This window comes from Lutra lutra, chromosome 10 (assembly GCF_902655055.1).
Source record: "Lutra lutra chromosome 10, mLutLut1.2, whole genome shotgun sequence".
Taxonomy (NCBI): Eukaryota; Metazoa; Chordata; class Mammalia; order Carnivora; family Mustelidae; genus Lutra; species Lutra lutra.
In genome coordinates, this window is record NC_062287.1 from 17,324,685 (window position 1) to 17,336,195 (window position 11,511).

The following is an 11,511-nucleotide window of genomic DNA, read 5'->3' on the forward strand; positions in this document are numbered from 1 at the left end:
AAGTCAGTAACTAATCTCCTTCCCATAGAGTAACTGATTTTATAGCTTCATCTTAGCTGTCGCTCCCGAGCAGAACCTGAATTTGGCCTGGCATCTTGTCTTCTGAACCCTCACAGATGCTGGCGCTGGGTCATGCTGATGGCGGAGGAGAGGAACCTTTCCTTTACACAGAAATTCTGCTTGTATTGTAGTAGCTTAGCCAGGATATCAACAGATGCTTTGCCACTGGTCTTCTTTTGTTCCATTTCTTCCCAGCCAGGAGCTCACCAACACTCAAGCCAAAATCTTGCGTTTGAGTTGTTGTATGCTCCGACATGTCCTGCTTCCCAGGCACCTCCCTAAAAGGAAAACCTTGGCAGACTGCATCCCTTTGGAGAATCCCAGCATACTTGAGGTTCTGAGAAGGTCTTACAGAAAACAAACAACAAAAGTCTTGTTAACCTAGCGTTTCCTAAATAGAGCCTCCTCTCTAAGTAAAACCAATTAACGACTACAATAGACTCTGGGAAAAAGTGTTGCCTTAATAAAACTGAGCTTATCAAGCAGGAAGAATCTCTCCATGAGGCCTCAGTTCGTCTCTGTCTTGTCCCTTGATGTTTGCTGTCCCCTCAGAAGTGGGGTGAGGGGGCTTCACTCATTCCTGTTTACTACACCATCCTGGTTCCTCCTCCTCTTCCAGCTAAGAGCATCCCTCTAGTTTATCGGTTCACACCTGGGGTTAGGTTGGGACGTATGATGTAAGAATTTGCCGCAGCTTTTCTTGGTGGGTCAATAATGAGAGAAATTAAAGGCATGGATTCTGAGTTGTTAGATTGGTCTTGCAAGAAATGGCTGTTCTCTGGCCCATCTTGATGATCTGGTTGGGGTGAGTTCCTGGGTCGTTACCGGGCCTTCCCCGTGAGGCCCAGGCCTGGTCCGTACCACTTAGCCCTATCCCAGGGAATGACCTCAAGCCTGACGAGGCTCCTTATGGGACCTGGAAAGTCCACTGTGCTTCCGTAGCTCAAACTGACTTCCAAGTTCCACTTCTGGCCCTCAGGCTCAGACTTTCCCCGATTTCTTAAGACCAGCCCAAACCCAAAGATGGCTTGGCCGTAGAGCCTTGTGGAGGCCGATCTACCAGCCCATCATCATAGAGCTGGAATTTGTTTCAGACAGGGGGAAGTGAGCATCGTTGTTAGGTCATAGACCCCGAACTGGCTTTGCAAAGAGCATTTAAAAAAATGTGAAACGTGTATGGAAAGGTTCTCTCTTTTATCTACGTAAAAAAAAAAAAAAAAAAAAAAAAAAAACAACAACAAAAAAAAAACCTCATAAAACTTGATGAGCTGTTAAGTCAGTGTTGCAGTAAAGGAATCTCGTTTGTATCACTTAATGGAGCTTCAGGTAATTGCAGTTCAGAGTGACTTTGGTGCCAAGTAGGGGGAAATAATTGCAATCTCGTTAATTAGTGGTCTGATTTCACATCCTCTTATGTAAGGCAAGCAAGTGGTCTTAAGTAATAATGCTAATGAAATCAATGTTGATACCCCAACAAAGGTCTCCCTTCCAAGAGATTATCTAAATAAACAACAAGGCCGTGATTAGGAGGCTAATGTAATTACCGTATTGGCATGCCCCAGGCCCGTGGGCTGTCAGCTCGTGGCGAGGCATCGGGAAACCGTCGTCAGGTGCAGGGACGCGCGGCACTAGGCCGGCGGCTCGGCTCACTGTTTGCTGGCTCCTAGCGGTTTTGGTGCTGGTGGTGTTGGCGGGGGCCGGGGGGGGGGGGGGTTGGGTTGCCTCATAGCCCCCCCGCCCAAACCCCTCCCTGACGTCGGAGGCTAATGCAGTGGCATCTTGCCCCAGCAGGTGGGGGCGCGTCGGCGTCCCAGGCCGCCAGGTCCACTGACGTTGCTGCCGTGGCGGTGCCCATCTTGTTCCTGGTCCTGCTGAGCCTGGGGGTCGGCTTTGCCGTCCTGTACACGAAGCACCGGAGGCTGCAGAGCAGCTTCACTGCCTTCGCCAACAGCCACTACAGCTCCAGGCTGGGCTCGGCCATCTTCTCCTCGGGGGACGACCTGGGTGAGTGGGGCCGGCCGCCCCGGGCTTCCTCCAAAGTCGGGTCCTTGGTTAGGAGATGCGTGGGTCAGGTTTGTCTTGGGACACTTAGGAGGGGTTCGTTAACCAGTGATCTCACTGCTTTACTTTACTTTACGTTAAACCCTTTGGAGCCCTTAGCTTGGAACTTGCTTCTCTGTTAAAATACTCGTACTCTCTTCAGCGGTGTGGTCCTGGGCCCAGAGCGGGAGCGGTTTTGTGGAAGACCTGGGAGGAGCTTGCCTTGTGCAGAAAGGATAGGAGGGCCCGGGGCTTAGGAGACTCCCAGAGCATCAGCAGATTTTCCGGAATGTCCAAGCCCTCTCATCCTTCATGGACCTTGGAGGTCTGACATCTTGGGAGAGCCTAGTCAAGAGGAGACGTCATGCTTTCCCAGATGACTTCTGTCCAAAGAGGCCCTTTCCATCTGGCTCTCTGTCTTTCTGATACAGCTGGTCAAACCTCCCCGCCATTCTTCTTTCCCGTACCGACAGCATGGTATGGGAAAAAGAAAGAAGTAGCCCTTTTAAGATGTCTGCATGCTCAGATTCTAAAAGCTAATAGAGCTAGTAGACTGCTTAACATGGTAAATTAGGTGTGTTTGGGGGGGTCTTCCCCAAATGTGATTTCACATACCTATTTTTTTCTGGAAACCAGTTACAATCTTTTTTCTTTATGAAGTACTTGTATATTCCCTGCCCACTGATCATTTGATATTAGCTTTGCTCCCTCTTCTCAGTTTCCTGTCTTGCTTTGTACAAGTATTTGGACTGCCTTGCATGAATGGGCTGCATTCTTTGCTTCCGTTCCTGGGGGCAAAAGGAGTTGGACCCGTGGTGGTACCACACAGTGATCACTGAATGTGGATCACACAGCTTAGTTGGACAGGATTGGAACAGGGGCCACAGCGGGACTTTCTTAGCCCCTCTAAGATCCCTACCCTCAGAGCAGTGAGGGTTCAGAGGAGGAAGCAGATTATGAGGTTTCACTGTTGACATAAGCTGTGGATCATTCAAATTAGGGAAGCTAAATTGCCCTTCGGACTTTTGGGTAGGTCATAAGATTCTCCCTTCTAAGAGATTGACTTTCTTTATTTGGTCAAGTTCAAGCTACCATTAAAATAAGCTTGGCTACCCATTGATGGGGGAGAAGGTGACCCAAGCGTGTCGGCGGGGAGCTGAGCTGGGATTTGGCTTTGGCTACTGCACCTGGTGGGCTGTGGTCCCGATTTTCCAGGCTGGTGGTGTTGGGAGTGGTCGGGGCGGAGCGGTGGGAGTTGGGGTTGGATGCAGATGCGATGGAACTCACCACGGACTGACTCTTTTGCCTTTAGGGGAGGACGATGAAGATGCCCCTATGATAACAGGATTTTCAGACGACGTCCCCATGGTGATAGCCTGAAAGCTCTCCTCACTAGAAACCAAATGGTGTAAATATTTTATTTGATAAAGATAGTCGATGGTTTATTTTAAAAGATGCACTTTGAGTTGCAATACGTTATTTTTATATCGGCCAAAAACAAAAACAAAAAAGGAAAGAAAGGAATGAATAAACTTTGTAGTAATCAGCTGTGAACTTCAAACCAGGTTGATTTTAGTAACCAAATTGCTCTGATTTCATATTAATGTAGTCTTACAGGGCTGTGCTTGCTGGGCATGCTTTTAAGTCTGTGAGATAATTTTGAGTCAATAAATTGGCCGTTCTTTTTATTTTTCTAAGACACAGAAATGTATTTAATAAAAACTTTGAGAGAGGGTGATGGGTGGCATCTCTCCCACCCCCTCCCCTCCCCCCGCCATTGAACGTGTGCTCAAATTTTAAAGTTTGTTTGGATTTTGTTTATATGAAAGAGTTTGTGTGTATAGTGGGGGAAAGTTCTTTTCTGTACTTTTGTTAATTTATTCGGACTCTATATAAGGCAAGGCTTTCGTGGTCGTTGACTCCGCACGTTATGAGGGGTTGTAGGGTCGAGGGGTGGGCAACAGAAGCAGTTTTGTTGCCATTCCGGAAACAATCCGTTTTTATTCACTTGTGTGTCATGTAATGGTATCGGGCAGGAGAGGACATTGAATCATTGCTCGGTTTCAGTTAGACAGACCTGCGGCTCCGAGAGCCCTGCAAGCAACGGCTTCTTCTCTTATGTTCACCGCTGGAATCTTATCGTCTACGCCTCTGCACAAGATGTAGCTCTCCACGCTACAAGCCGAGAACACTGCTTTATTATACACTGGTGTCGTGGTCATCGCCACAAATGACTGCTCGTGGGAGAGTGCTAGGTCTGGGCCATGAGAGATACACTGGCAGATAAGAGTACCTAATTTGTCCTTCAGATATCTTGTTTTTCCTTACCACTGAAGTATCTCGAATGTAAAGGTTTTTTTTGTTGTTTGTTTTTTTAAGGTTTTTTTTTTTTTTTTTTTAATTAGAGCAAGTCAGAGTATAAGCATGGGGAGCAGGAGAGGGAGAAGCAGACTCCCCACTGAGCAGAGAGCCCCATGCGGGGCTCGATCCCAGGACCCTGAGATCATGGCCTGAGCTGACGACAGATGCTTCACCGACTGAGCCACCCAGGCGCCCCCACATGTAAAGTTTCATATTTACGTTCAGGTGGCCACTTACTATCTTTAAAACTCTGTCCCTGATATATGCAGTCATTTTGAATTGGGTCAGTGCCTTCTCTTTTTTTTTTTTCCTTTTTCTTTTCTTTCCTTCCACCTCCTTCCCCGCACCCCTGCCCAGTTTAAAGGGTGTTGTTCGCTCCGACAGAGATACGGGAGATGGACGGACTTGAGACCATTCCATCTAATTGAGAGTCACAGCAACGCTAGAGCTTGCTCGCTCTGTAAAACAAGCTGAGCTATTATTCCTTATGCCTTTAAACACCACCCGGGTATTCACCTCATGGCCACTTGCTAGGTCCATGGAGTCCCATTGCGGACCAACACCGGCCCTAGACACCGACGTCCAGCGCCCTTGTGATCCCTGCCGGAGGAGCCCCACTGGAGAACTTCTCAGCTGAGAAACAGGGAGCTCGGGGATGTCCCAAAGTCATGTTTCTGAATATGTGTCCTTTATATGCAAGCTTCGTAAAGACCCCATGTCCTCCGAGGTGTGCCGTGTCACCTTCTCACAAATATTTGCTTTCTTTTAACCAAAAGTATCATTCTTGGGCAAGAATATAGTTTTGTTCTATCTAGTGATTGTCTGGAAAACAAAGAGCCAATTAAATTTTTTAGTTTTAAAAAGTTTAATTTATATATATACACACACACATATATATATATTTTGAATGAGGAGTATTTTCAACTGTAGACATGTAGTTAGATCGTGTGGGTAAGGCTCCGTTGTATTTTAACAAGCGGTGGTCATGAGGAGCCTCCTTCCGGCCTTTCTCCCCGCTTCTTTGCCCTTTGTGAGTTTCGTAAAGAATGGATTTTCTTTGGCTTTATCTCGTCTTACCTTATCTTAATCGGACCACTAGAAAGTATATTTTCTTCTGCCAACTTCTCGTTGGCATTCGTAAAAGCTGATCTCAAAGGCTCTGAGACGTTCTTCTCCGTGGCTCCGCAGGCAAGCCTTTCTACAGAGCCTGTGTGTCCAGTCGGCGACTGGAGACACGTCTGAGCACCCAGTTCCTGTTCCTAGTGCCTCCCAGCGCTTAGTGCACAGTACTGTATAGACTGACCGTCACCCCTCTCCTCGGAGAACGCCACTGTGCTGTTTGAGACAAAGCAGCCTTTTAGGGCTAGAGTATTTTATATACACAGAAGAGCTGAGTTTCTGAAGACTAAGCTAGGTAGACACAGCTACGTGTAAATTGTATATTTTTATGAACTTTTCAAGCACGCACTCTTCCTTCCCTCTGCATAACTTTGTGGGGTTTTGGCGTACATGTGCCGTCTGCGAGAGTCCAGAGGCGGGAGTGGCCGTAGGAGAGGAGAACAGAAAGTATGTGCGCCCTTTGGAAGTGACCAGGTAATTGTCTTCACTGTGACCAGTCAGAGCCTCTGTTCGTGAAGAAGGGGCTTTTTCGTACCTCGTTGGAGATACCACCTTGAAAGTTCACACTGTACGGGGTAAAGGTTTTATTCTCCCCCAGTGCACATTTGAATGTCAGAAGCCCACATCCACGTGGGCCATGGTGGACCACTAACGGACCACTAAAATTTGGCAGACAGGGGGATTATGTACAGATTTTCTCTGGTGGCTGATCTTGCCCCTTTATGTATTAAACACCCCTCGAGCTCGAGCCTCGTGAGACCCGGGTCCAGGCGGGTGAAATGACAGAGTCAAATTCCGAGGAGGAGTCGAGGGAGGAGCCATGTCTATGCAGACCTTTCCAGACAGGTGAGACACTCCAGGAACTGCTGGCTGCCCTGGCCTACTGGGTACAAGGTTATGATGCTGGGTCACTGGTTGAAACTTTGGGAAGAGAGGTTCCTGGGGTTCCATCTCTGCTCGGGGCAGAGCATCTATCACTCGGGGCACTTGGGTGGGACAGGTGTGGGACACTGCCGTTCGCTCCTGCCCGTCATCCTGGCCTCCTAGGTTAAACTAGGCTAGAGCCGTTTAAGGAACGTACCCCCTTTCACACAGTGGCTGTCTTAGGGGGACCTGGGGAGAGCAGTGGTGTGGCGAGGCTCTTAGAGATAATCGTCCACTTCCCCTTGGAGAATCCTGTCTTCAAATATCCACCCAATGGTCCCTCCATCTTGTAAGATTATGGTCCCACTGCTTCCTTAAGGGCAGAAACCTCATCTAGTTAGGTTTGGTTGGTCACTTCCCTACTAAGGGGGGCATGGTGCCTCCCCGAGAAGATTTATTCTCTTCCTTCGACAGAGCTGGGAGACCCCTCAGAGAAGGGTTCTGGGAGATAAGTCAACCGAATACCATCTCCATATTGATTTTCAGAATTGACTCTTGAAACTTTGTGCAGAATCTTCCACTTTGTTGGGATTGTCTCTTGACATTCCGAGTCCTTTATTTTTATTAACTGGAGTGTGTGCTGCCTTTCAGGTACAATTTTTGTGTAATAAAAGCCAGTGCATTAAGTTTCTATAGACTACTTTCTATGCAAGACTGAGATATGGGGTAGATAGCAGGAGGTGTGGGTGGTTGGGTACATGGACAATGAGCTCGTTCTCAGAATGGGAACCACCATCGGACGTGGGTTGAGGGAGGATGGGTTGCGTGTATGTTTCTGCCCACTGAGCTTGAACAGCCATATTAGGAATTAAATCCTCAGAGCCAAGTAACCCGAGACTGGTATCTGTTTCATGTGTGTTAACGCCAATGGAAGAAAGTACGAGTGCCGAAGTGGAACATTATTCTCAGATATCCCGTGTCATTTCTCCTGTAAAGACTCTTGCTACGAATTGCTAGAAACTTTAGGCAAAATCCAAGTATTGGCAGCAAAATAAAGGCCTACTCTGCTCTTATTTAAAGTGAAACACTGTATACGTGTTTCTCTCCAAAGTGAAATTAGGCATTTATGATTTCAATTGCCTTGATACGTTTCCAAAATCACCTGTTTCTGCTGAAGATTTTACTATATTGTTGCACAATTTTATGATAATTTTTGTCTCAATGTCAACTTTTTTCACTGAATAAAAATGTAACTGGGTCAAGGAAACACCTCTATGAAAATCCACTCTCTCTTCTTATGTCTTGAGTTCTTTTGAGTGCAATAAAGATGGTTAATACAGTCTCCGAACACCCTTCGATTTGCCTGTTCTAGAAGGAGGGTTCCTCCGTAGATGAGGCCACCCTGAGACCTGGAACAATTCTGTTATTGACAGGGTGGTCTCAGACAGCAGATCCTTGACACACAGGATACCCGGGTGTCATCTGAGGAGCCGGGGAGATGTCACGGCAGCTGTTGTGGGGTAAATAGAATTATCCTGAAGGAGCCGTGGCCCCCTTAAAGCTGTCATCACAAACGGAGGCACCGTTTGCTCCAAGGGCAGAAGAAAGCACTGCGGTGTGATGCTCTGTGTGCCAGAGAGCACTTCGAGGAGGTGTCCCTGGGCCGCGGAGTCACGAAGCAAGCGGCGTGCTGCTCAGGTGGGTGGGTGAATGGCAGGTGGGCCCGTCCGGCAGGACCGGAGCACCTGGAACGGGAAAGGAGGGGAGGCTGGTGTTTTTAATTCAACAGATCCGCTCGCTTGCTACTTTGGTTTAAATACTGAGCCGAAATAGAGCTCTGAAGGACTGTCATCCCGTTCTGTAGGAGAGGAAAAAAAAGAGGGTCAGAGAGGTTAAGTAACCGGCTTAGAGGAAACCGCAGCGTGAAGGGCAAGACCAGCCCCCAGGGCCAGAGATTTCTAACCTGAGACACTGCCCCTGCCCCCGCCCCGTCACCGTTCAGAGTCAGAGCACAGTCCCAACACGTCACACCCAGAAGTATCCCAAGCGGGCATTTGCCTGGTCACGGCCTAGCCCTTAGGTTTCCAGGCTTGAGTAATTTGTCAGCACCTCAGGGAGTTCATTTCTTGTGAGTAAAGCACTTAAACCAAGCTCGTGAGACTGATCTGCAGCAAAGCCCATTTATGAGCTCATCACGGGAAACAGTCCTGGCACCTAGAATGTCTAAGAAAGTCTTGCCAGTGGGGCCTCCATCCATGAAGTCCCTTCGCTGAAGGGCTTGGGCACTGCCTGGATCTGCCACTGATGACTCTTTTTTGGGGGTTTTCCACTTAAACACCATATAGCTACTGTTGATAAAGTCAGACTGGGGGGTGCCTGGGTGGCTCAGTGGGTTAAGCCTCTTCCTTCAGCTCAGGTCATGATCTTAGGGTCCTGGGATGGAGCCCCACATCGGGCTCTCTGCTCAGCGGGGAGCCTGCTTCCTCCTCTCTCTGCCTACTTGTGATCTCTCTCTCTCTGTCAAATAAAATAAAATAAAAATGGGTTTCAATAGAAGCCTTCTGGCTTGAGAGCCATTGTATCTGTAAGATTATTCTACCGATTATGTGTTGGTTTTAAAGTTGGACTCTGGGAGGACATTGTTTCTGAGTCCTAGGGGACACCTCCGTGTGGCCCCAAATTCTGACTTCATCTATCAGCTAAATCTCATTCCCCAGTTCACAGCAACTTAAAAATGGAGAGCAGCCAGTGTTAAAAATCTAAGAAAAGTTAAGCTATCATAAACCCTCTATAAAGGAACTTGTAACAACTTGAGGCCATTTACCCTAAGCCCTATGGATCCCATAGGGACAGTCCCATACATTGAGTGGCTCACTTGATTAGAATAATAGTAGTTCCCTTCTTTGGAGACCCTGTGCTTTGCCAGTCAGTGTGCTAAACCAGGAACATCTTTTGTTAATTCCAGAAGCAATCCTGTGATTTAGATGATTAATCTTTGTTTTAAAAGATGAGTTAAATTAGTCTTAAGAGAGGGGGAGAGGGAGGGTAACTGAGCTCTCACATGTAGTCAATGGCAGCAGAGTCAAGATTTGAACCTAGATTTATTCTATTCTTAAGTTGGTGTTCTTATTCACCATGCTGCTTTGCCCTTTTGGTTTCAATATTAGAGATCTGTAATAGTAATACTATCTGGTTAGGGAATTTAAGGGCACAGGTGACAGAATTTTAAAGAATTTTCCCCAGAAAGATGACAAATGACGTTTGGAGACATAAAGAGATCTACTTAAATTTCCTTGCAAACTCATTTACGTGGAACACAATATTCCCCAAGATGCTAGATCAATGAAACCTTTTTTTTTTTTTTAAATTGGAAAATGTTTTTATAAGGAATTCAGTACTTAGGAACACAGAGAATTCTCCTTTGTGACAACCCTGTTAGATTTTATCAAAATCCCTTTCATCCCGGGAAAAGAATGTTTAATGCACTTTTTATTCACCATTATTTATGTACACGGTGGGACACACCATTGCCACATGTTCCTGTAGGGCGATAATTGGGCTAGCATGAGACCATTCCGGTCCCGGCAAAAGGAGGTAGCTGCTATTCCTTTCATCCAGCCCTAAACGGCTTTGATGCCAGTGCCCCATTAATTTTTTTTTTTTTTTAAAGATTCTGTGTAGGGTAATTTGAGCCTGCGATAATTTACAGAAGAACAATGATGTTAACACTTTTAAAAATGCTAATGTTATCATTGTTAATGCCGCAACCTTATTTAATGCCAAAACGACAACTGGTAATGTTTGGGAATATTTGTATGAAAACAATGACATTTCATACTTAAAACTTGGCATCAGCAAACTTTGAGGAAGAAAAAACGGCTTGGATTTAAATGTAAATCAGCCTTTTATGAAATTTGCCCGTTGGTTGTAGGCGAGTCGGTAAAGCCCTCAGTATCGATTGAATAAAGAGATCTCATAATTAAAATTTATCTTTCAGGCTCTTGCTAGCGGAAGCCAAACCTATTAGTTACCCAGGGATAGATCAAGCCCTGTATAGTGCTAAACTGTTTGGGTGTGTGTCCACATGTGTATTTTGGAATTCTTCATAGGCAGTAGATGAACAAGGGAGGAATAGAAAGTTCTTGACTCCATATGCACACCTTACTTTGAACCTCAAATACGCTTGATTGCTCCCAAGAATTAGCACTTCCTCAAAGGAGGAAATGGGATCCCATTGTATCCACAAGGGATGCAGGGGAATATGCTTAAGACCCTGAATACAGTGGTCCCAAAAGGCAGTTGCAAAAGCATTTAGAGCAATGGCGGGACGGTGGCAACAAATGGTTAATAGCGAATATGGAATTGCTCGACGCTAGGCATTATTCTGAAGGTTTCTTATAGATGAACTCATTTAAACCATCACACCAGTCCTCCTCTAAGGAGGATATTATTATTTTTAAGTTATAGATAAGGAAACAAGCACAGAAAGGTAAAGAAATTTGCCCCAAGTTCACAACAGCTAGGAAGAGGCAGAACTGGGATTTGAACCCGCGTAGCCTGGTTCCAGAGTCTGTGCTTTCAACGATTTCACTCCAGGTGATCCTTCTAATAGTCTGGTTTAGGTGTATACACTTGGAATTTATTTTAACCAGCTAGTTTACCTTTTTTATTTTTTCTTAAGATTTTATTTATTTATTTATTTATTTGAGGGAGACATAGTGATAGCATGAGCGAGGAAGGGAGGGAGAAGCAGTTTCCCCGATAAGCAGAGAGCCCGTCGCGGGGCTCGATCCCAGGACCCCGGGATTATGATCTGAACCCAAGGTGGACACTTACCTGACTGAACCACCAAGGCGCCCCTAGTTCACCTTTTTAAATAACACTTCTTTTGGGGGACTATAAAAGGAATCTGTATCCACTATAGAAATTTTGGGAAAAGAAAAACCCCGAGAAGAAAATGAGATTTCCCGGGGCGCCTGGGTGGCTCAGTGGGTTAAGCCGCTGCCTTCGGCTCAGGTCATGATCTCGGAGTCCTGGGATCGAGTCCCGCATCAGGCTCTCTGCTCA

General features: G+C 46.4%; 1 protein-coding gene across 2 annotated transcripts in view; it reads left to right on the top strand.

Moving 5' to 3' along the window:
* SORL1 (sortilin related receptor 1) overlaps positions 1–7,725 on the top strand; it is a 153,009-nt gene extending 145,284 nt beyond the window's left edge. The window contains exons 47-48 of one of the 2 annotated variants that reach the window (XM_047690800.1): positions 1,849–2,064; positions 3,413–7,725. In XM_047690800.1, the coding sequence (XP_047546756.1) occupies positions 1,849–2,064; positions 3,413–3,480 (284 nt within the window). In that variant the 3' untranslated portion in view covers positions 3,481–7,725. The remainder of the gene's footprint in view (positions 1–1,848; positions 2,065–3,412) is intronic. The other variant, XM_047690801.1, reaches the window with a different exon arrangement.
* The last annotated feature ends 3,786 nt before the right edge of the window (positions 7,726–11,511 follow it).